This window comes from Dendrobates tinctorius, unplaced genomic scaffold (assembly GCF_039654945.1).
Source record: "Dendrobates tinctorius isolate UK_male_01 unplaced genomic scaffold, ASM3965494v1 ptg000250l, whole genome shotgun sequence".
Lineage (NCBI taxonomy): Eukaryota > Metazoa > Chordata > Amphibia > Anura > Dendrobatidae > Dendrobates > Dendrobates tinctorius.
The window spans coordinates 34,929,521-34,954,604 of record NW_027361917.1 but is presented as its reverse complement, the minus strand read 5'-3'; the positions used below and the strand labels follow the sequence as shown (position 1 = coordinate 34,954,604).

At 42.0% G+C, this 25,084-nt stretch overlaps 1 protein-coding gene across 4 annotated transcripts in view; it reads left to right on the top strand.

Moving 5' to 3' along the window:
• Positions 1 to 25,084, top strand: part of LTBP1 (latent transforming growth factor beta binding protein 1) — a 492,758-nt gene that overhangs the window by 407,326 nt on the left and 60,348 nt on the right. For 3 of the 4 annotated variants that reach the window (XM_073557605.1, XM_073557606.1, XM_073557608.1), the window contains 2 exons: positions 509 to 631; positions 11,318 to 11,461. In XM_073557605.1, coding sequence (XP_073413706.1) covers positions 509 to 631; positions 11,318 to 11,461 — 267 coding nt within the window. The remainder of the gene's footprint in view (positions 1 to 508; positions 632 to 11,317; positions 11,462 to 25,084) is intronic. The other variant, XM_073557607.1, reaches the window with a different exon arrangement.

Below are 25,084 nucleotides of genomic sequence, written 5' to 3'. Positions count from 1 at the left end.
AATGAAAAATCGTTGGTTTAATGTCAACGCATTTCAGAGTCACTCCTACTCCTTCTTCAGGGCAAACACAAATAAAACCAACAGATAACATATAAGCAAGCAGTTAAATACATTAATCATTTTTTTTTTTCATGTACTTAACCACTTATATGTGCTTTGATATAGCTTTGATTTGTGGTGAAACCTGAAGAAGGAGTAGGAGTGACTCCGAAACGTGTTTCTTCGTGGCTTGTCATTTATCAGCAGTGCAGGATACATCCATAGCCCTTGGCACCTTTGTATATATACCCTTTGGCTGTGATTTGCATTTCTAGGTGTTGTGTCTCAACCCCCATGCCATTTGTTTTTCCTTTAATACTTACCGTAGATAAGACCCTATTCGCTTTTGCATTTTTTTTTTATGTATACAGAAGCAATACATCTACATTGTTTTTGCAGACCATGGTACAAGGCATGTCTTTGTGCGCCTGCTGTATGTGCGTTGACTTGTATTGTGTCTCACTTGCAGATGTTGATGAATGTACTAACAGCACGCTGTGCAGTCAAGGGTTCTGTGAGAATACCAATGGTTCATACCGCTGCCTCTGTTATCAGGGGTACCAGGATTCTCTGGACGGACAAGGCTGTGTGGGTAAGTTAACGCTTTTTCTAACATTTTCTGGACTTTGAAGTGAATGCACTTCTATGTCTAATTTTGGAGCAATCCGTTAACATTGTATCACTACTCTCTGTGCAGAATTAAAGAGGTTGGCTAATAAGTTATAAAATGCAAAATTATATTGATGTTAAACATCTTGTCTATAATGTATATGACTGTTATTCTGACACATGATATATCAAGTGATTACTTCTTTCAAAGCTCTGTGGTTATGGCACAGGTAAGTTAATAGCCAAGCTGCATCTACAGTGTAAAAAGGAATGCTGTGGACAGAGCTTACCGAACATGACGTCTTGACATCAGAGTACATGATGCTCCTACGCTAAAACCTGACACCAACTTTAAAAAGTATTTCATTTGATGGTATACATCAGTGCAGAGTCAGCTGTCAGTCAGTGGCGGGGCGTGCTTACAGCCGCTGCTCTCAGTGCTCTGGGCAGGCCTGCATGACTGAAAGCTGGCGGCTCCCGGTAAAAATAACGTCCATTTTCTACCAGGTGCCGCACTTTCTGTATTGCAGCTGGGCTACATGATAAATCTAGTAATCTGCAGATTAACTCTATATCTGCAGGTTAATGGCATTATTGGACATGACTGGTTCCCTGTAAAAGTGTTGTCCAGCCCTGGAGAAATTTTCGGCAAGCATTGAAGCTTGTTGAATCCTAATAGAGTGTAATATACACACTTTTTGAAATAGTCTCTGCTTGTAGGTTCGAACGGTGGTCATGTGAGAACATTTGCATATTTACGGTCATGAGCCGACCACATTCTCAGCTGCTTTTCTTAAGAGAAAAGTAAGTGATCCATCTCTGTAACTGTTGTACCCACCTAATGGGATGGGTGTATGTATGGGTATAAGCAGGTGGTGATATATACAGCAAATAGCAGAGAGTGGGAATGGAGAATAATGTTAAAATAACAATATAGTTAGATACAGCAAGTATGGATGCATTTTCTGTATTACTATTGGGTCATTTTGAATGGCAGGATTTCTGCATGTTAGAATGCTTTTTTCTCTTTGGTAAAGTTTGCTTATGATGGATTAAACAACAATATCTATTTTTATGTGTCAATTGATCATCCAGTTGAGCTGGAAGATTAAGAGAAGCGGATGAGAATCTAGTTGGCATGAGATCGCAAGGATGCAAATTGCATACTTGAGGACAACTGATGGCTACTCAAACCGGCAAGTGGAGCCAAATTTTAATTGTGTATATTATCCACTTTTAGGATTTGGCAAGTTGCAGTGTTTGCCAAAATTTTTCCCCAGGGCTGGATATCCCCGTTTACGTTACGCAAAGAATTTTGTGAAGAAAGACATATAATTTGGCTATTTGATGTAGCTTATTTTTTGGTGGCATTATTACTTATAGCTTTTTAGGATAAAATATGACATCATTTGTAGATATAATAAATTCTGCATTTTTACAGTGTTTCAAACTTGGGAGATGAATATAAATATAAAAGATCAATTTTCCATCCAGAACTTTATGATCTCAACACCTGCAGTTTCTATTTAATCTCGAAATTAGCTTTATCTGTCTGTTCAGGCTTTAAAAATACATCATTTAGCTCATTAACTTTTTCCAATGTTGTAGAAGACATTTATTGTACCTCCTTACTGGATCTATGGCATTTCCAGCTTATGTAACTACTATAAATGTTATTTAGATATCATTTGCAGGAACCACATTTCTTACATGACAAATACCGTTAGGAGGTTACTATTATTCACATTTGGGGCTGTACTATATATTGTTAGCCACATATCTTACTTTTTGGTTTTAGGATAATGGAGCACTGAAATTTTTGGACATTTTATTATCATACAGTAGGTGTATATCATGTGATGTACAGGAATTTATTTGAACAATTCTATTTTTGGTGAAATGCGTTAATATTTTTTTTCTCTGGCTTATGTTAATAAGTTGCAAAAATGAAAGTAGCAATATACAGTATAATGTCAGTTGCACTTACTGATCATTATAAATATTGTTAATGCTGTCTACAAACATCATTTTAAGAGATTACACTCATCTGCATTAATAAAATCGGTCTGATGTGTCATGCAAGTACAATGCTATTTTACTCACCTAGACATCCGTATGGCATGCATATGCAACCCGTATGCAAAGCGTTTTTAACATCAGCTTTTACATACAAGAATTCTCTGTCATTTCAAGCTAGTTTACTAACTAAGAAAACAATCTTAGATCTAGATAGATGTCATTAAGATATATAATCAGTGCAGGGCGTGTGTATTTTATTGTACATGTATTTAGCTAAAAATTCAATAAATTAAAGAAAAAAATGACAGAGTCCCCCGACTAATTGTTAACCAGCTGATGGAAAGCAGACGGCCTGGGGCTGATGCTTAAAGTCTGGGAAGGGGGTATTAAACACGGAGCTTCTCAGGCTATTAATATCTGCTCACAGCTGTCTACATAGCATTTACTGAGTACTAAAGTGGGGGGCCCACACAAAAAAATTATGTGGGGTCCCCCTATAATTAACAACCATCAAAGGCTAGGCAGACAGCTGCAGGCTGATATTAATAGTCTAGGAAGGGGCCACGGATGTTGGCTCCTTCCCAGGCTAAAAACATCAGCTCTTAGCCGCCCCAGAAAGTTAGCCACATCCCACTAGCCCTGGGAACATTGAACTGCACGCACACTGCACTAGTTATATATGTCACTAATATCTTTCTATCTATCTATTCTATGTACCGTATATCTATTTTATTTATTCTTTTCTATTCTGACGGCTCACGCTGTGAATTTACTGTGCTCAGCTGATGAAATGCCAGGTTTTCTAGAAGATGGGTGGTAAAAATCGTGTGGCACACTCTTGGTCCGTCTGCCGTATGTTTTTTTTTTCTCGCACCCATTTCCTTTCATTAGTGAGTCTCGTCTAATATACATGGCCACTCACAGCATGCTGTGATTTTTTTTTTCTCAGTCCAAAGATTTTTTATTGGATTGCCCTCATCCATTTTTAATGCAGCTGGGTATGAGCTGTAATTCATACACTTACAGTATTTAACATAAAAAGTTTGACAACAGTACATTTTTTCTCCCCAAAAAGAGTTACCGTATATACTCGATTATAAGCTGACCCGAGTATAAGCCGACCCCCCACTAATTTTGCCACAAAAAACTGGGAAAACTTATTGACTCGAGTAAAAGCCTAGGGTGGAAAATGCAGCAGCTACTGGTAAATTTCAAAAATAAAAATGCATACCAATAAAAGTAAAATTAATTGAGACATCAGTAGGATAAATGTTTTTGAATAGCCATATTGAATCAGGAGCCCCATATAATGCTCCATACAGTTCCTGATGGACCCCATGAGATGCTCCCTAGAATAATATGTCCCATATGCTGCTCCATAAAGGTTATGGCCCCATAAGATGCTCCATAGATTATGCCCCATATGCTGCCCCATAAGATGCTCCATAGAATTTGCTGCCCCATAAGATGCTCCATAGATTATGCCCCCATATGCTGCCCCCATAAGATGCTCCATAGATTATGCCCCCATATGCTGCTCCCATATACTGCTCCATGGATTATGCCCCCATATGCTGCACCCATAAGATGCTCCATAGATTATGCCCCCATAAGATGCTCCATAGATTATGCCCCCATATGCTGCTCCATGGATTATGTCCCCATATGCTGCTCTATATATTATGCCCCGATATGCTGCCCCCATAAGATGCTCCATATATTATGCCCCCATATGCTGTCGCTGCTGCTGCAAATAGAAATAAAAAATGACATACTCACCTCTCCGTCGCTGGGTGCCAGGTGTCGGTGTCGCTGCTGCCTCAGGAACCGGCACCTGAGACATTCACCTGTCCTGCGTCCATCGCTGCTCGCCGGCCGCCGCTGTCTGCCACGTCATCTGTCAGTGACATTCAGGCAGCAGAGGGCAGGGTGCACATTAACCACGTCACTGCACCCTCTGCTGTCTGAATGTCACTGACAACTGACAAGAGGACACATCAGACAGCAGCAAGCACCGATGGACCGGGGACAGGTGAATATAGCCTATACTTACCCCGTCCTGGCTCGGTCTCTGCAGCTCCGTTCTCCCACGGTCTCCCTTCCTGCCTTCAGCAGTCATGTGGTACCGCTCATTAAACTCATAAATATGCGCATATTCATGAGCTTAATGAGCGGTACCATGTGACCGCTGAAGGAAGGAAGGGAGACCGTGGAGAAGCGGGGGGCTGCAGAGACCGAGCCAGGACGGGGTAAGTATGATCTGTGACACCCACGCTCCCCCTCCCCTGCAGACCCCCAGGTATATGACTCGAATATAAGCCGAGAGGGGGACTTTCAGCCCCAAAAAATGGGTTGAAAATCTTGGCTTATATTCGAGTATATACGGTAATATAAGTTTAGTAATAAATTGCATGTACAACAAAATGTTGTCACTGACAAATACATCTCATCCTGCAAAAAAAACCCATCATGCAGCTACATAGATAAAAAAAAAAAGCACAAACATGATTGTTTCTGAAATGCAACAATAAGAAAACAAAACAATTTGCCTTGTCCTAAAAATCAAAAATGGTCCTTTAAAATAACCTGTCATTTGCTTAAAAAAATTAAATACAGTGCCTTGCGAAAGTATTCGACCCCCTGGAACTTTCCTACCTTTTCCCACATATCATGCTTCAAACATAAAGATACCAAATGTAAATTTTTGGTGAAGAATCAACAAGTGGGACACAATTGTGAAGTTGAACGAAATTTATTGGTTATTTTAAATATTTGTGGAAATTCAAAAACTGAAAAGTAGGGTGTGCAATATTATTCAGCCCCTTTACTTTCAGTGCAGCAAACTCACTCCAGAAATTCATTATGGATCTCTGAATGATCCAATGTTGTCCTAAATGACTAATGATGATAAATTTTATTCCCCCGTTGTATAATCAAGTCTCTGTTTAAATGTACCTGCTCTGTGATAGTCTCAGGTTCTGTTTGATACACAGAGAGCATCATGTGTAGACTATATACTGTATCTGTCTTGTTAGATGTTACTTGTTGTATCTGTTGTTATATATTATGTTGCCTCTTTGCCACAAAGAATTCCTTGTATATATGTAATATGTACTTGGCGATAATAAATTTGATTGATTGATTGATTGATTGATGAAGACCAAGGAACACAACAGGTAGGTCCGTGATACTGTTTTGGAGAATTTTGAAGCCGTATTTGGATACAAAATGATTTCCAAAACTTTAAACGTCCCAAGGAGCACTGTGCAAGCGATCATATTAAAATGGAAGGAATATCATACCACTGCAAATAATAATAATCTTTATTTTTATATAGCGCTAACATATTCCGCAGCGCTTTACAGTTTGCACACATTTTCATCACTGTCCCCGTGGGGTTCACAATCTAAATTCCCTATCAGTATATCTTTGGAGTGTGGGAGGAAACCGGAGTGCCCGGAGGAAACCCACGCAAACACGGGGAGAACATACAAACTCCTTGCAGATGTTGTCCTTGGTGGGATGGCTAACCACTGAGCCACCGTGCTGCTCATCTACCAAGACCCGACCGTCCCTCTAAACTTTCATCTCAAACAAGGAGAAGACTGATCAGAGATGCAGCCAAGAGGCCCATGATCACTCTGGATGAACTGCAGAGATCTACATCTGAGGTGGGACAGTCTGTACATAGGACAACAATCAGTCGTACACTGCACAAATCTGGCCTTTATGGAAGAGTTGCAAGAAGAAAGCCATTTCTCAAAGATATCCATAAATAGTGTTGTTTAAAGTTTGCAACAAGCCACCTGGGAGACACGCCAAACATGTGGAAGAAGGTGCTCTGGTCAGATGAAACCAAAATCGAACTTTTTGGCAACAATGCCAAAAAATATGTTTGGCATAAAGGCAGCACAGCTCATCACCCTGAACACACCATCCCCACTGTCAAACATGGTGGTGGCAGCATCAAGGTTTGGGTCTGCTTTTCCTCAACAGGGACAGGGAAGATGGTTAAAATTGATGGGAAGATAGATGGAGCCAAATACAGGACCATTCTTGAAGAAAACATGTTGGAGTATGCAAAAGACCTGAGACTTGGACGGAGGTTTGTCTTCCAACAAGACAATGATCCCAAACATAAAGCAAAATCTACAATGGAATGGTTCACAAATAAACGCATCCAGGTGTTAGAATGGCCAAGTCAAAGTCCAGACCTGAGTCCAATCAAGAATCTGTGGAAAGAGCTGAAAACTGCTGTTCACAAATGATCTACATCAAACCTCACTGAGCTCAAGTTGTTTGCTAAGGAAGAATGGGCAAGAATTTCAGTCTCTCGATGTACAAAACTGATAGAGACATACCCCAAGCTACTTGCAGCTGTAATCACAGCAAAAGGTGGCGCAACAACGTATTAAGTTAAAGGGGCCGAATAATATTGCACGCCCCACTTTTCAGTTTTTGAATTTCCACAAAAATTTAAAATAACCAATAAATTTCGTTCAACTTCACAATTGTGTCCCACTTGTTGTTGATTCTTCACCAAAAATTTACATTTGGTATCTTTATGTTTGAAGCATGATATGTGGGAAAAGGTTGAAAAGTTCCAGGGGGCCGAATCCTTTCACAAGGCACTGTAAATGTAAAAATATGTAAAAATTCCAGCACTCCCCTGATTCTAGTGCTCTTTTCCAATTTGTGCTGTGTTGCTCAATTGCAGATTTAGTAGCATTTATTTATTTTAGAGTGCAGTATGTGAAATCTCTGCTTGTAGTGCAACCAGGCATTTCTTCAGAGTCTTCTCTGGGGATGTGCACTTTCACCCATCACTCCTGGACAGTGCCAATCACAGCTTGGCAGCCTTTGAGACTGATAGACCAGCTGACGAGCTGTGTTTTGTAGCTTTTGAAGCAGAGGAGTGAAAGACCACACACTCAGAGAAGACTCTGACGACTCAGTAGAAACACACAGTTGGACCGCAAGCAGAGATTTCACATATTATACTCCAAAAGCAATAAATATGAATATCCTTCATTTAACTAATATAGCACAAAAACAAAGAAAGAATTGCAAAATGAGGTGAGCACAGGCATTTTGCAAGGTACAGTATTTAAGTCATTTTTTAATAGGCAACTGGTCATCTTTAAGGGGTTCTTTAGTGAAGATAAATTCTGTTGACAGGTGATAACTTATAAATCTGTGGTTGGCTGAACACCGGAGCCCATATATTCCTTATAAGGCTGTTGGGATCAGATTTTTCCAGCAGCCCTGTAAAGAACGAATGGAGTGGTGGTCAGGCATGTGCACTGCTGATTCATTCTAATGGGGATAAAAGTTAACCATAATGCCCATTGGTTCTGGTCCCAGAGGTCATACTCCCAATAATATATATATATACTAGCTGAAGAGCCCGGCGCTGCCCGGGCATAGTAACTAACTGTGGTTAGTTATAACAAATTATAATTATCTTCCATCCCATAGTCCCGTGCCCATATACCCATCATACATATCCACCATCCCATAGGCCCATGCCCATATACCCATCATACATATCCTCCATCCCATAGTCCCGTGCCCATATACCCATCATACATATTCTTCATCCCATAGTCCCGTGCCCATATACCCATCATACATATTCTTCATCCCATAGTCCCAAGCCCATATACCCATCATACATATTTGCCATCCCATAGTCGAGCTCCCATATACCCATCACACATCCTTCATCTCATAGTCCCATGCCCATATACCCATCATACATATTCTCCATCCCATAGTCCCGTGCCCATATACCCATTATACATATCCGCTATCCCATAGTCCCATGCCCATATACCCATCATACATATCCGCCACCCCATAGTCCCATGCCCATATACCCATCATACATATCCACCATCCCATAGGCCCATGCCCATATACCCATCATACATATCCTCCATCCCATAGTCCCGTGCCCATATACCCATCATACATATTCGCCATCCCATAGTCCCATGCCCATATACCCATCATACATATTCTTCATCCCATAGTCCCATGCCCATATACCCATCATACATTTTCGCCATCCCATAGTCGAGTGCCCATATACCCGTCATACATATCCCTCCATCCCATAGTCCAGTGCCCATATACCCGTCATACATATCCTCTATCCCATAGTCCAGTGCCCATATACATATGATGACATCAGCGTCGCCATGGCAACCATTATGACATCATAATGAGGGGCGCGGCTTGATGCACACACACTTTTTCCCCAGTGTGCAGACAGAGGCAAAATTGTTTGGTGAATTGGAACGCGCGGGGTTAAAATTTCACCTCACAACATAGCTTAGGACGCTCTCGGGGTCCAGACGTGTGACTGTGTCAAATTTTGTGGCTGTAGCTGCGACGGTGCGGATGCCTATCCCGGAGATACACACACACACATACACATACACACACACACACACACACACACACACACACATACATACACACACTTGAGCTTTATATATTAGATAATCGTCTTATGTCTGTCTGTAACCGAAATCCCGCGTCGCTGATTGGTTGAGCCCGGCCGGCCGCGTCCAATCAGCGACGCAGGATTTCCGTGACAAACAGACAGACAGGTACTGTATGATAATGGGTATGGCGCCGGAGATCACGATCTCCGGCGCCATACTTACCTCACCGGGAGGAGCGCTACCACGGCGCTTCTCTTCTTACGGTGACCGGGGCAGGAGGATTGTGGCTCTGACGCCGGAGTACGCGCATGCGCATAGCGCTATCTGGCGCCATTTTCCTGAAGACACATTTGCAGTGTGTCTTCAGGAAGATGGCGCCGGGCAACGCGGTGTGGGCATGCGTGTACTCTGGCGCCAGTGCCACACTCCTCCCCCAGCCTCCGGCAGAACGGGACAGCGCTGGACCACAGGAAAGATGGGTGAGTATAAATGTTTTTTGTATGTGTGCAGTTTCCTAGGGGTGAGGGGGACCATACATACCAGAAAAGGGGGGTGAGGGGGTACCATGCATACCATGAAAGGGGGGTGAGGGGTACCATGCATACCACGAAAGGGGGGTGAGGGGACCATGCATACCACGAAAGGGGGGTGAGGGGACCATGCATACCACGAATGGGGGGTGAGGGGACCATGCATACCACGAAAGGGGGGTGAGGGGACCATGCATACCACGAAAGGGGGGTGAGGGGACCATGCATACCACGAAAGGGGAGTGAGGGGACCATGCATACCACGAAAGGGGGTGAAGGGACCATGCATACCATGAAAGGGGGGTGAGGGGACCATGCATACCAGCAAAGGGGGGGGTGACGGGACCATGCATACCAGAAAAGGGGGGTGAGGTGACCATGCATACCACGAAAGGGGGGTGACGGGACCATGCATACCAGCAAATGGGGGTGACGGGACCATGCATACCAGGAAAGGAGGGTGAGGGGTACCATGCATACCACGAAAGGGGGGTGAGAGGACCATGCATACCATGAAAGGGGGGGTGAGGGGACCATGCATACCACGAGAGGGGGGTGTGGGGACCATACATACCACGAAAGGGGAGTGAGTGGTACCATGCATACCACGAAAGGGGGGTGAGGGGACCGTGCATACCACGAAAGGGGGGTGAGGGGACCATGCATACCAGCAAAGGGGGGGTGACGGGACCATGCATACCAGGAAAGGGGGGTGAGGGGTACCATGCATACCAGGATAGGGGGTGAGAGGACCATGCATACCGGGATAGGGGGGGTGAGGGGGACCATGCATACCAGGAAATGGGGGTGAGAGGACCATGCATACCAGGATAGAGGAGGTGAGGGGGACCATGCATACCAGGAAAGGGGGGTGAGGGGACCATGCATACCAGGAAAGGGGGGTGATGGGACCATGCATACCAGGAAAGGGGGGTGAGGGGGACCATGCATAACAGGAAAGGGGGATGAGGGGACCATGCATTACAGGAAAGGGGGTGAGGGGGACCATGCATACCAGCAAAGGGGGGGTGATAGGACCATGCATACCTGGATTGAGGGGTGAGGGGTAGCATGCATATCAGGATTGGGGGTGAGAGGACCATGCATACCAGGATTGGGGGGTGCATTATTGCATTATTATTAAATCTTCATAAAGAAACTACATACATATTCTAGAATACTCGATGCGTTAGAATCGGACCACCATCTAGTAATCTATAAGTTATTCCCTATACAGTGGATAAGATTACTTCACTTGACTACACCTTTATACTGATCTCTATGAATCATTGAAAACTTGTTTCTCCAAATGGAGATCTCTTATATGGTCACTCAATCAGGGCACAATAGGGATGTCCCATAAGTACATTTTATGATGGAAGATGAGAGAAAAAGGTTGTCTGGTCTAGTCTTATGTCTACAAATTCTACATCACGAATTACATATTTATTTTCAGACTTTCTGCATAGTTTGTCTTTCTCTACATCTGTAGGATCGGCCTTAAGAGGAATCTCCTGTTTATTTTATTCATTTCAGCAGCTATAGGATTTAATTGTGCACTAGGGGACTTGTCTGTTCTAGCAGACTTTGCTGGCACAGGAAATATGGTTGAAGAAAGAACGGTCAGAAACAAGGAATGTGTCCCAATAACCGTTCTCCCTTTTCCAGATGTAAATGAATGTGAAATGCTGAGTGGAGTCTGTGGTGAGGCCCGGTGTGAAAACGTGGACGGTTCATTCCTCTGCCTGTGCGCTGACGATAACCAGGAATATGACCCAATGACTGGGCACTGCAAATACCGCAACATGCCAGGTAGGATAGATTTTCCGTAGACTTGCTTAGAGATACAATAGTCAAGCAAAAATCAAAGTATTCTTCCAGAGATTTGGACAAATACTGATCAGGTTATGTGGGTCACAAAACTGCTAGAATTGTTAGTTTAAAAATACACTATCTTATATCTAATTTGTAATTACATTATGTCCTAAGCCGTCAGCTTTATTCTCTGGTAGGAATAATAAATTGTTCCAAAAACTTCACCTACAAATCAATGACACAAAGAGGCACCCATACTTTAACCTCTTTACCCCAAAGGGTGGTTTGCACGTTCATGACCGGGCCAATTTTTACAATTCTGACCACTGTCCCTTTATGAGGTAATAACTCTGAAACACTTCCATGGATCCCGGTGATTCTGACATTGTTTTCTCGTGACATATTGTACTTCATGTTAGTGGTAAAATTTCATTCAACTAACTTGCGTTTATTCGTGAAAAAAAAAAAACGGAAATTTGGCGAAAATTTTGAAAATTTCCCAATTTTCCAACTTTGAATTTTTATGCCCTTAAATCACAGAGATATGGCACTCAAAAAACTTGATAAGTAACATTTCACATATGTTTACTTTACATCAGCACAATTGTGGAACCAAAATTTTATTTTGTTAGGAAGTTATAATGGTTAAAAGTTGACCAGCGATTTCTCATTTTTGCAGCACCATTTTATTTCTACGGACCACATCACATTTGAAGTCACTTTGAGGGGTCTATATGATAGAAAATACCCAAAAGTGACACCATTCTAAAAACTGCACCCCTCAAGGTGCTCAAAACCACATTCAAGAAGTTTATTAACCCTTCAGGTGCTTCACAGGAATTTTTTGTATGTTTAAAAAAAATGAACATTTAACTTTTTTTCACAAAAAAATTACTTCAGGTCCAATTTTTTTTATTTTACCAAGGGCAACGGGAGAAATTGGACTGCAAAAGTTATTGTGAAATTTGTGTTGAGTACGCTGATATCTGATATGTGGGGGGAACCACTGTTTAGGCGCATGGCAGAGCTCGGAAGGGAAGGAGCGCCGTTTGACTTTTTCAATGCAAAATTGGCTGGAATTCAGATCAGACGCCATGTCACGTTTGGAGAGCCCCTGATGTGCCTAAACAGTGGAAACCCCCCCACAAGTTACCCCATTTTAGAAACTAGACCCTCCAAGGAACTTATCTAGATATGTGGTGAGAACTTTGAACCCACAAGGGCTTCACAGAAGTTTATAACGTACAGCCGTACAATTAAAAAATCATATTTTCTTCCACAAAAATGATCTTTTCACCCCCAATTTTTATTTTCCCAAGGGTAACAGGGCCCTAAAAGTTATAGTGCAATTTGTCCTGAGTACGCTGATACCCAATATGTGGGTGTAAACGACTATTTGGGCGCATGGCAGAGCTCGGAAGAGAAGCAGTGCCATTTAACTTTTTTGGCTGGAATTGAGATCGGACACCATGTCGCGTTTGGAAAGCCCCTGATGTGCCAAAACAGTGGAAACCCCCCACAAATGACACCATTTTGGAAATTAGACCCTCCAAAGGAACTTATCTACATGTGTGGTTAGAACTTTCAACCTCCAAGGGCTTCACAGAAGTTTATAACGTACAGCCGTAAAATTAAAAAATCACATTTTTCCACAAAAATGATCTTTTCACCCCCAATTTTTATTTTCCCAAGGGTAACAGGACCCTAAAAGCTATTGTGCAATTTGTCCTGAGTACGCTGATACCCCACGTGGGGGTAAACCACTATTTGGGCGCATGGCAGAGCTTGGAAGGGAAGCAGCGCCATTTGACTTTTTTGGCTGGAATTGAGATCGGACACCATGTCGCGTTTGGAAAGCCCCTGATGTACCAAAACAGTGGAAACCCCCCACAAATGACACCATTTTGGAAACTAGACCCCCCAAGGAACTTATCTAGATGTGTGGTGAGCACCTTGAACCCCCAAGAGCTTCACAGAAGTTTATAACGCCGGGGCGTGAAAATAAAAAAATCATATTTTTTACACAAACATGATCTTTTAGTCCCCATTTTTTTTATTTTCCCAAGGGTAACAGGAGAAATTGGACCCCAAAAGTTGTTGTCCAATTTGTCTTGAGTACGCTGATATATTGGAGAAAACAACTGTATGGGGACACGTCAGGGCTCGGAAGGGAAGTAGTGACGTTTTGGAATGCAGACTTTGATGGAATGGTCTGCAGGTGTCATGTCGCGTTTGGAGAGCCTCTGATGTGCCTAAACTGTTGAAACTCCCCACAAGTGACCCCATTTTGGAAACTAGACCCCCCACGTAACTTATCTAGATGTGTGGTGAGCACTTTGAACCCTCAGTGCTTCACAGAAGTTTATAACGCCCGGCCGTGAAAATAAAAAAAATCTCATTTTTTCCACAAACATCATCTTTTAGTCCCTAATTTTTTTATTTTCCCAAGGGTAACAGGAGAAATTGGACCCCAAACGTTGTTGTCCAATTTGTCCTGGGTACGCTGATACTCGATATGTGGGAGAAAACTACTGTATGGGCACACGTCGGGGCTCGGAAGGGAAGTAGTGACGTTTTGGAATGCAGACTTTGATGGAATGGTTTGCGGGTGTCATGTCGCGTTTGGAGAGCCCCTGATGTGCCTAAACTGTTGAAACTCCCCACAAGTGACCCCATTTTGGAAACGACCCCCCACGTGACTTATCTAGATGTGTGGTGAGCACTTTGAACCTCCCAGTGCTTCACAGAAGTTTATAACGCCCGGCCGTGAAAATAAAAAAATCATATTTTTTTTCCACAAGATTGATATTTTTGCCCCAAAGTTTTTATTTTCCTAAGGGTAACAGGAGAAATTGGACCCCAAAAGTTGTTTGGCAATTTGTCCTGAGTAGGCTGATACCCCATATGTGGGGATAAAACACTGTTTGAGCACATGGCAGAGCTTGGAAGGGAAGGAGCACCATTTGACTTTTTCAACGCAGAATTGGCTGGAATTGAGATCAGACGCCATGTTGCGTTTGGAGAGCACCTGATGTGCCCAAACAGTGGAAACTCCCCAATTCTAACTCCAACCCTAACTCCAACACACCCCTAACTCTAATCTCAGTCCTAACCCTAGCCCTAACCCTTATGGGAAAATGGAAATAAATACATTTTTTAAATTTTATTATTTTTCCCTAACTTAGGGGGTGATAACGGGGGGTTTGATTTACTATTTATGGCGGTTTTTATGTTTGGCAGCTGTCGCATGCTAAAGATGCTTTTTATTGTAAAAATAGTTTTTGCATCACCACATTTTGAGAGCTATAATTTTTCCATATTTTGACCCACCGAGTCATGTGAGGTCTTATTTTTTGCGGGACGAGCTGACGTTTTTATTGGTACCATTTTTGGGCGCGTGACATTTTTTGTTCCAATTTTTGGGACGCAGAATGAACAAAAACCAGCATTTCAAGAATTTATTTGGGGGGGTGCGTTTCCACCGTTCCGCGTGTGGTAAAATTGATAAAGCGGTGTTATTTTTAGGGTCAGTATGATTACAGCGATACCTCATTTATGTCTTTTTTATATTTTGGCGCTTTTATGCAATGTAAAACAATTTTATATAAAAAAATAATTATTTTTGCATCTCTTTATTCTGCGAGCTACAACGTTTTTATTTTGTCGCTTATGACGCTGTGTGGCAGCTCGTTTTTTGCGGGACAAGATGACGTTTTCAGCGGTACCATGGTTATTTGCATCCGTCTTTTTGATCGCGCGTTATTGCACTTTTTGTTCGGCGGTATGATAAAGCATTATTTTTTGCTTTGTTTTTTTATTTTTATTTTTTAAATGGTTCGCTAAAGGGGTTAACTAATGGAACAGTTTTATAGGGTGGGTCGTTATGGACGCGGCGATACTAAATATGTGTACTTTTATTTTGTTTTTTATTTCCAAAAAATGAATTTATTAGGGAATATTTTTTTTTAATTTATTTAAAGATTTTTTATAAATTATTTTTACACTTTTTTAAAAATTTTATTATACTTTCCCAGGGGGACATCACTGTCATGTGTCAGATCGCTGTTCTGACACATCACAGATCGCTGTGACAGATCAGCCATCTCACACAGGCACTACAGAAGGCTTCCTCATGCCTGCGCTTTGCAGGCACTGAGGAAGCCGGCTCCCTGCAGGCCCCCGAAGGTCCCTGCTGCCATATTGGATCCGGGGACCTGCTGCAGGGAAGGAGTGCCCCAGAGCAGCGCAGCATATCGCGCTGCTCCGGGGGGCTCAGGGAAGCACGGAGAGAACCCCTCCCTGCCGATGCTTCCCTAAACCCCCAGTACACTCCGATCGTGTTTGATCACAGTGTGCCAGGGGTTGACTTGTCGGGGGTGGTCCATGACCGCCCCTGACACATAGGACCAGGTGTCAGCTGTGATAATCAGCTGACACCCGGCCGCGATCAGCGGCACTCACCCCGTGAGCACAGCTGATCGCTATGACGTACTATCCCGTCCATGGGCATAGGGGTCCGGGTCCCATGGATAGGATTGTACGTCAGATGTCAGAAAGGGGTTAAAGGTAAAAAATAAGACTGTAGTTCAGGGCTCTTTTATTCTTGTTTTGCTTTGTAAAACCCATATAGCTGAAACATCGCTACATTATGTTGCTACTCTTTTTATCTTTTAAACTGTCAGAAGGAATAAAAGGGGACATTTTATCCTATCTCTGGTGCCTTGGACTCTTCCAGTTTGGGGCTCTCAGTAAAGAACCATGACGTGCTCGGAGTTGTTTTTTTTTTTAAACTCTTAGAAAGCTATAACACTCTGATCTCAGTGTCAAATGTCAACAGCAACTATGTAAAGGATAATTGTGATAACACCCCTACAGTCAGTGACAATGTGTGTGTGTATGTTTGTATGTGTGTATGTCTGGGATTGGCATCTGCACCGTCGCAGCTACAGCCACAAAATTTTGCACAGTCTCACGTCTGGACCCCGAGAGCGTCATAGGCTATGTTGTGAGGCGAAATTTTAACCACGCGTGTTCCAATTCACCAAACAATTTGGCCTATAATTCTAATCATTTCTATGGTGTTATCGTCCTTCTGTAAAGCTGGAAATAACACAATTTATTACCGTGCCAACACAGACCACCCTCTGACACAGACTGCAGGGGGAGCCCAGTATCACACAAGATAGGATTAGATACACGGCTCAGCAGTCAGTATCACACAGGAGAGGATTAGATACACAGCTCAGCAGTCAGTATCACACAGGAGAGGATTAGATACACAGCTCAGCAGTCAGTATCACACAGGATAGGATTAGATACACAGCTCAGCACACAGTATCACACAGAATAGGATTAGATACACGGCTCAGCAGTCATTCACACAGGATAGGATTAGTCACACAGGATAGGATTAGATACACAGCTCAGCAGTCAGAATCACACAGGAGAGGATTAGACACATGGCTCAGCAGTCAGTATCACACAGGATAGGATTAGATACACAGCTCTGCAGTCAGTATCACACAGGATAGAATTAGATAGACAGCTCAGCAGTCAGTATCACACAGGATAGGATTAGATACACGGCTCAGCAGTCAGTATCACACAGGATAGGATTAGATACACGACGGAGCAGTCAGTAACACACATGATAGGATTAGGTACACGGCTCAGCAGTCATTATCACACAGGATAGGTTTAGATACATGACTCAGCAGACGGTATCATACAGGATAGGATTAGATACACTGCTCAGCAGTCAGTATCACACAGGATAGGATTAGATACACGGCTGAGCAGTCAGTAACACACAATAGGATTAGATACACAGCTCAGCAGAAAGTATCACACAGGAAAGGATTAGGTACACAGCTCAGCAGACATTATCACACAGGATAGGGTTAGATACACAGCTTAGAAACAGGATGTGCCAAAGGAGAGGACATTTTCATTCCAAGACTTCCACTCATTCCATCTGATTTGTTTTTTTGATTTTAAATGCCTCCAGTTTCCAGTTCAACTGCTCTTTGCAATGTCCATTAACAATGCTCAGGGACAGTCCTTGAAAGTAGTAGGGATCGATTTGCAATCTCCATGCTTTTCTCATGGTCAACCGTACGTGGTCTGTTCAAGAGTTGGAACTGCCAAAAATCTGTTCATCTTTGCACCGAAAGGAAAAACCAAAAATCTTGAATGAGTTGAAAATAAAATACTATCAATACTTGGGTAATCGTTTAGTTAATTTGTGTTGCAAATATGTAGTGTTGAATATATGATGTGAAATGTTTTTATGTGCAATATAATCATTATGATTTGTTATAGCTAACCACAGTTAGTTACTATGCCCGGGCAATGTCGAGCTCTTCAGCTAGTGTGTGTGTATATATATATATATATATATATATATATATATATATATATATATATATATACACTCACTGGCCACTTTATTAGGTACACCATGCTAGTAAGGGGTTGGACCCCCTTTTGCCTTCAGAACTGCCTCAATTCTTCGTGGCAGAGATTCAACAAGGTGCTGGAAGCATTCCTCAGAGATTTTGGACCATATTGACATGATGGCATCACACAGTTGGCGCAGATTTGTCGGCTGCACATCCCTGATGCGAATCTCCCGTTCCACCACATCCCAAAGATGCTCTATTGGATTGAGATCTGGTGACTGAGGAGGCCATTTGAGTACAGTGAACTCATTGTCATGTTCAAGAAACCAATCTGAGATGATTCGAGCTTTATGACATGGCGCATTATCCTGCTGAAAGTAGCCATCAGATGTTGGGTACATTGTGGTCATAAAGGGATGGACATGGTCAGCAACAATACTCAGGTAGGCTGTGGCGTTGCAACGATGCTCAATTGGTACCAAGGGGCCCAAAGAGTGTCCAGAAAAAATTCCCCACACCATGACACCACCACCACCAGCCTGAACCGTTGATACAAGGCAGGATGGATCCATGCTTTCATGTTGTTTACGCCAAATTCTGACCCTACCATCCGAATGTCGCAGCAGAAATCGAGACTCATCAGACCAGGCAACGTTTTTCCAATCTTCTACTGTCCAATTTCGATGAGCTTGTGCAAATTGTAGCCTCAGTTTCCTGTTCTTAGCTGAGAGGAGTGGTACCCAGTGTGGTCTTCTGCTGCTGTAGCCCATCTGCCTCAAAGTTCGACGCACTGTGCGTTCAGAGATGCTATTCTGCCTACCTTGGTTGTAACGGGTGGCAATTTGAGTCACTGTTGCCTTTGTATCAGCTCGAACCAGTCTGCCCATTCTCCTCTGACCTCTGGCATCAACATGGCATTTCCGGCCACAGAACTGCCGCTCACTGGATTTTTTTTCTTTTTCGGACCATTCTCTGTAAACCCTAGAGATGGTTGTGCGTGAAAATCCCAGTAGATCAGCAGTTTCTGAAATTCTCAGACCAGCCCTTCTGGCACCAACAATCATGCCACGTTCAAAGGCACTCAAATCACCTTTCTTCCCCATACTGATGCTCGGTTTGAACTGCAGGAGATTGTCTTGACCATGTCTACATGCCTAAATGCACTGAGTTGCCGCCATGTGATTGGCTGATTAGAAATTAAGTCTTAACACACAGTTGGACAGGTGTACCTAATAAAGTGGCCAGTGAGTGTATATATATATATATATATAGTATAGGTGATCAATTTCTTTCTCCCAACATCCCATTTTTAGGCGTCTAGACTTATACAAAGGAAAATGAATGGTGCTTTGTTGGGATTACTGTGTGGAAATTATAAATAACTTTTCTTAGGCTTAAAGTTTCTTTTTAAGCAATTTATATACAAACACGCTTAATATTCCTGATCCAGGATTGCAAACCCTTCCTTTTTTTTCCTAAATAGAAAAGTAGATAAATTGGCTCCATGCAGCAATCGGTACCTCTTTCTGCCTGCCAGAAATGAACACAATAGACACCTATTCAGCCTTATTAGGTAACTTTGTTGGCTCACATGTAAATTGTTGGCATTCAGTCTAATTAGATGTTGTGAAATTTTCTCTTTGATTATGTTGCCAGTAAGTATTTTCATAATTGTTACTATTCTTAGGCTAGGATTGTTCAAATTGAAAGAAAAGTGTGTGCAATAGATCCATAGGATTTTCAGCTCACAAGTGGATTATGGATTACCTACAAAGCTGAATTTACTTTATTAGCATTTATATTCATAGATACTTGGGCATTTTAAGTGCCCCTTTTATGACACATTAGAAGGGACTCATCAGTGGGGATGGTAGGATTTCTTTTAAACTGTAGGGTGCATTGGAGCAAAAAATCCACTTTTAAAAAAACACCTCATAATGCTTCATGTTATTTAACATGTCTTCAGGTATGTGCAACATTAATTATTTGGTGCAGAAATTTCTTCACCGTTTCAGACTCTCTTGGCAGGAAGAGCGCTGCTTAAAATTGGTGCGTTTTTTATGTATTTTTTTATATGCTTTTTTTATGCAGATTTTTCCCCACTCATTAGTTTGGGTGAAATCTGCAGCAAAAACACTGAAAGAATTGACATGCTGAAGATCTGCACCACATCTGCAAGTCACAAATAAGTATGGTGTGCATAATACTTCAGGATTCTCATTCACTTTGATAGTTTCAGGAAACCCTTCAGGTTCTGTGACAAATATGTGCAGAAAAAGCGACAAATCTGCAACGTGTGCACAGACCCTTACTGTGGAGTAACAAAGCAGAACCAGCTCACCGACAGCCACAGCAGGTGAACGGAACTCCGTCCTGTTTTGACGTGATAGACAGTAAAAAGCTTGAAGTATTTTGGCTCCTTAAATAAAAGTCCAAAATTTATTCAGTTCATGCTAAAACATGTACATGCTCCTGCTTTTAAGCACTGCTTCGGTACTCTTCTGGAGCATGTGACCATTCTTCAGTTACTTCAGCTTAACTAGCATCTAATATATGCGCTATAGTTGCTTTCCTAGTGTAAGTCTGTGAGACTCAGCATCATGCTCCCTAGACTTACATTGAGAAAGCAACTTCCACTCCGTACATAAACCCCCGTGTGAGCTGGGTCCTCAGAATTCAGGTCATGTGGGCCAGAAGATCACCAAAGAGGCCCAGGAAACTGGGGAACACAGTGATTGGTAAGTACCGTATATACTCGAGTATAAGACGACCCGAGTATAAGCCGAGGCATCTAATTCTGCCAAAGAAAACTGGGTAAGCTAATTGACTCGAGTATAAGCCGGGTTTGCATTGTCCCCTCATCCCTGCATTCTTCGCCTATGGGAGTGGAGACATGTGCATATTCATTACCTTAATGAGCGGTGCCACGTGATCGCTCAGGACAGGAAGAGCTGTCGGCATCGGGACCAACATAGATGCAGCAATGGCGCGAGGAGGCTGACTATGATGTCTTCTGGAAGCTGGTGGCTGCAGCTTTCACTATGCGTGCTATTTAGCAGCGGCACAGGCTTTAGCCACAGCCGCCGGCTCCTGCCGCTTCTCCGCCGCTTCCCCTCCCTTGCCAGGTTACTGGACAATGATTTGTTTATAAGCCGAGGGGGACGTTTTCAGCACAAAAAAATGTGCTGAAAAACTTGGCTTATACATGAGTATATATGGTATTTTAATACACTTACACATCATCACATAGATAATTAGGACGGATTACGGAAAAAAATGATGCTACATAAAGGAAATCTTCATTGTCAAACTATTAACAAATGTATTTAAAATGATAAATAACTGTTACTTTTGAGTAACTAAAATGTTCAGTTTTAATTTGATTAAATGTAATTTTGAATTTTAATTTGAGTTTTAATTTGATTGAATTTCAATTTTAATAGATGTGAATAAAATTGAAAGAGAATTGATGTTCTCATTATGGAGTGAATAAAGAATGTCACTAAACAGTAAATATAGACAGTACTGCCAAACATAGTTAATGCCACCATAAAAGTTAGGTAAATAAAATGACACTACTGTGCAAATAAATAAAGGCACAATATGTTTCTCAAATAACACCATATAAGGATAGCTAGAGCACTACTGTAAACAGCGCCATTATAATATGATATCATAATATAAAATAGTGCTGGAATAATATCTCCTGCATACCAATCTCTGATAATCCCCCTCGGAGTACCATCAAATGCATTCTAATTAAATGGAAATAACTCGGTACCATAACAAACCTGCCAAGAGAGGGCTGATCACCAAAACTGTCAGCCTGGGCAAGGAGGTCATTAATCAGAGAGGCAGCACAGATTCCAATGGTTACCCTGAAGGAGTTGTAGAGTTCTCAAGTAGTTACTTGAGTATCTGCCCATACGGCCACAATAAGCCGTACACTCGATAGTGGTGGCCTTTATGGAAGAGTGGGCAAAAAAAGGCCTTTACTTACATACAGAAATTGTAAGGCTCGTTTTGAGTTTGACGAATGACATTTGGGACACTCCCTAAATGTATGTAGGGAGGTGCTGTCGTCAGATGAGACCAAAATTGAACTTTTTGGCCACCAAGGTAAATGCTATGTCTGGCGCCAAACCAACACCGCTCATCACCTCAAGAACACCATCCCTCAGTGAAACATGATGGTGGCAGTATTATGATTGCTGTGGTGATGTTTTTCGGCAGTAAGACAGATAAAATGGTCTGAGTTGAGGAGAAGATAGATGGTGATAAATACAGGGATAATCTTGAGCAAAACCTATTCCAGTCAGTGATTTTTGACTGGGTTGGAGGTTCACCTTCCAACAAGACAATGACCCAAAGCATGCTGCTAAAGCAACACTCGAGTTGTTTAAGAGGAAACTTGTAACTGTTCTGGAGTGGCCTAGTCAAAACCCAGACCTAAGGCTAGTTTCACACTAGTGTTTATGAGCGCAGCGACGGCCTGCACACGGCCGCCGCTAAGCCCCGCCCCCCTGTCGCGCCCCCGCCGGTAGCTCCGCCCACCGGCGCATGACGCTGCATGCGCCCTGCGTCCCCTATCTTTATCACAGGGGGCGTAGGCCGTGCGCAGTATGCGTTTGGCGCAGGTTGGCGCACCGTCAAAAGGACGCATGCGCCGCCAAACGCATACTGCGTCTAATTTTCTGTCTCCTGACATACAGTATGTTAAGAATTGGTTTAGGACAAGGGATTATCTGCTTACCTCATTATATAGAAAACTTTCTTTTATCATTTTTAAATAATTTCTGAAGGATCTACAAAAAGCCTCGGTATAAGATTTGTAGATTGTCATGGTCAAGGTATTAATATGACATTAATTACAATACATGAATAAAAACATGTGTCTAAGTCTTTCCCAAGAGGAGAACCCAGTTGCCTTTTGAACTTGTAAACTCAAGGCACGTTCCAGTTCATGCAAATACTGTTCTCACCAGATAGATTGTGGACATGTAATGAAACTAGCCTGTTTCTTTTGGCATAATCCATCACGTCTGTACATTGCCAGTATATCGCACAGTCTGGTCCTGGTTTGGGAGTGTTGATCATCTTTTCCTTAGGAATTTGTAGCTAATGGTTTCATACAATTTGTGCAATGAAGTTAAGACACTGCAACTAACTTACTGTATTGTGTGACCTTACTCATATATAGCAGTGCAAGCTGAAAGTTATGATAAAGCCAAGCTCTGAAATAAGAATGTGAGTAATGAAACGCACAAAACAACTCATTAGTTGTTTATAAGGCTTAGCTTGATGTTATTGAGTCTCATTGCAAAATTCATGTCAAGGCTCCCTACCTACAATGTACCATTTATAATACTAGTGTCTTCTAAGTGGTAAAGGGGCCCCTGAGGCATCAGGGCTTGGAGAAACTGCCACCTCTGATTGCCTCTACATTTACACGTTACTTGCAATGTTAAATACTATCCCAGCGATTTAGGGTCACTAGAGGCGTCTAAAGCCTCCCATACATAGACTAATGTTATATTGACAGGTTTGGTCAACTGTCTATTGTGTATGGGAGCCCCAGAAAATTTATTGTTGGGGAAAATACATATTGTTGGGGAATCAATACAGCATGTCAAATTTCGGACTGCTAATCGTATTGTCTCCTGGAGATAAGCCGTCACCAGACCGAACTGTCCTGTGTATGGGAGAGCCAGCAAAGATGGCTGCCGACAGAATGATTGGCTGAAAGCCATCTAATGTGTATGATGTTCTTTAGTACTGTAGATGACATCATCTGATCATCTATAACACAAATTGTAGCAAGTTTCGGAAAATTCAGGCAATAATATTATTTGATATTTCGTTAGTGAGTCTGTAATATTTAGCTACCTCTGATTTCAAGAATTAAATCTCTATAGCATGCCCAAACCCCTTTAAGAAAATTCAAAGATTTTTGTTAATGTAATTTTTTTTGTTAGCTCTCTTCAGTTCCAGTGTTCTATCCTGTAATGGAATAATGGAAACTTGATAGAAAATTGAATGATGACAGAATATAACAAATCTGTCAAACTGATTGTAAAATGGATGATGACAGATCACAATGGTCATATCCAGTAAGGATCTTCTAAAATTGCAACGCATGATGCCAGAGGCTATCTGTGGCCGAACATTCAAACCACCTTTCTATTGACGCGAATGGACCGTTGCTGAGAATGTTGTCAGATTTACACTAACGGTTGCAATTCTCTACAGAGCCTTTCATTCTGGATGGATATCCGCCATAACTTATTGCTAAAACTTTCAATATGAACCCAACTGGTTCACATTAAGAATCTACTCAACAGGATTTTTATTACTACCAAATGCTACCCCACTGATTTTGTAGGGAATAAATCGGCTTTTCAAATATTTTCAGATTACTGAAATTATTGGTCATGCATCTAAACTTTTTACATCATGTTTATATATATATATCTATAATTACAATTACACTCTATACAACTCGTCAATTTTTTCTAACACGTCTGACCACTTGTTCTTGAAAGTTACCCCTATATTCTTCATCAGGCTGTGTGCTGCATTTGTGTGGGAGACTAGCATAGTGCTCATTTAGTCACCAGTATTCATAAATCTGCCCAATTTATTTAAAGCATAGTTTTAATCAGGAGCCGACACATATAGAAGAGGTCAACTGTGCAGGAACAGTGTATGGTCACCAATGGAATGTCCGCCCCTTGTTCTAAGTAACTTGTCAAATCATAGTGATACTGTTTATTATATGTGCCTGTGGAATGTTGTTCTCATTGTACGTAAAGGGTGACTGTACTTTCAAGTATCCATTCAGAATAAGCCGCATTGTGTGTACATGATGAATAGCACTATTTTTGGCCAATTTATGACTTTTATCTTGCATTTTCACTAGTTTCCCCCCGCTGCAGATTTGATCTCTTAATTTACATTTGACTCAGAATTGGTAGGAAGAGTCTAGCTGCTATGATGTCTACTATACAGACAGAGGGGTATTCCTGCTCTTAACGTCTTACTTGGGATACAGGCAGAAGGCGCATTCTGAAATTATATAGCATTAGGCCGGTTTCACATTAGCGTTTTTTTGCGCAGCGGATCATGCTCCTCCATGCGCATGCGTCATGCATACCTATGTTTAACATGGCGTGCACATGGTCTTGCGTTTGCACGCGTTCGTATGCGTTTTCGTGCACAT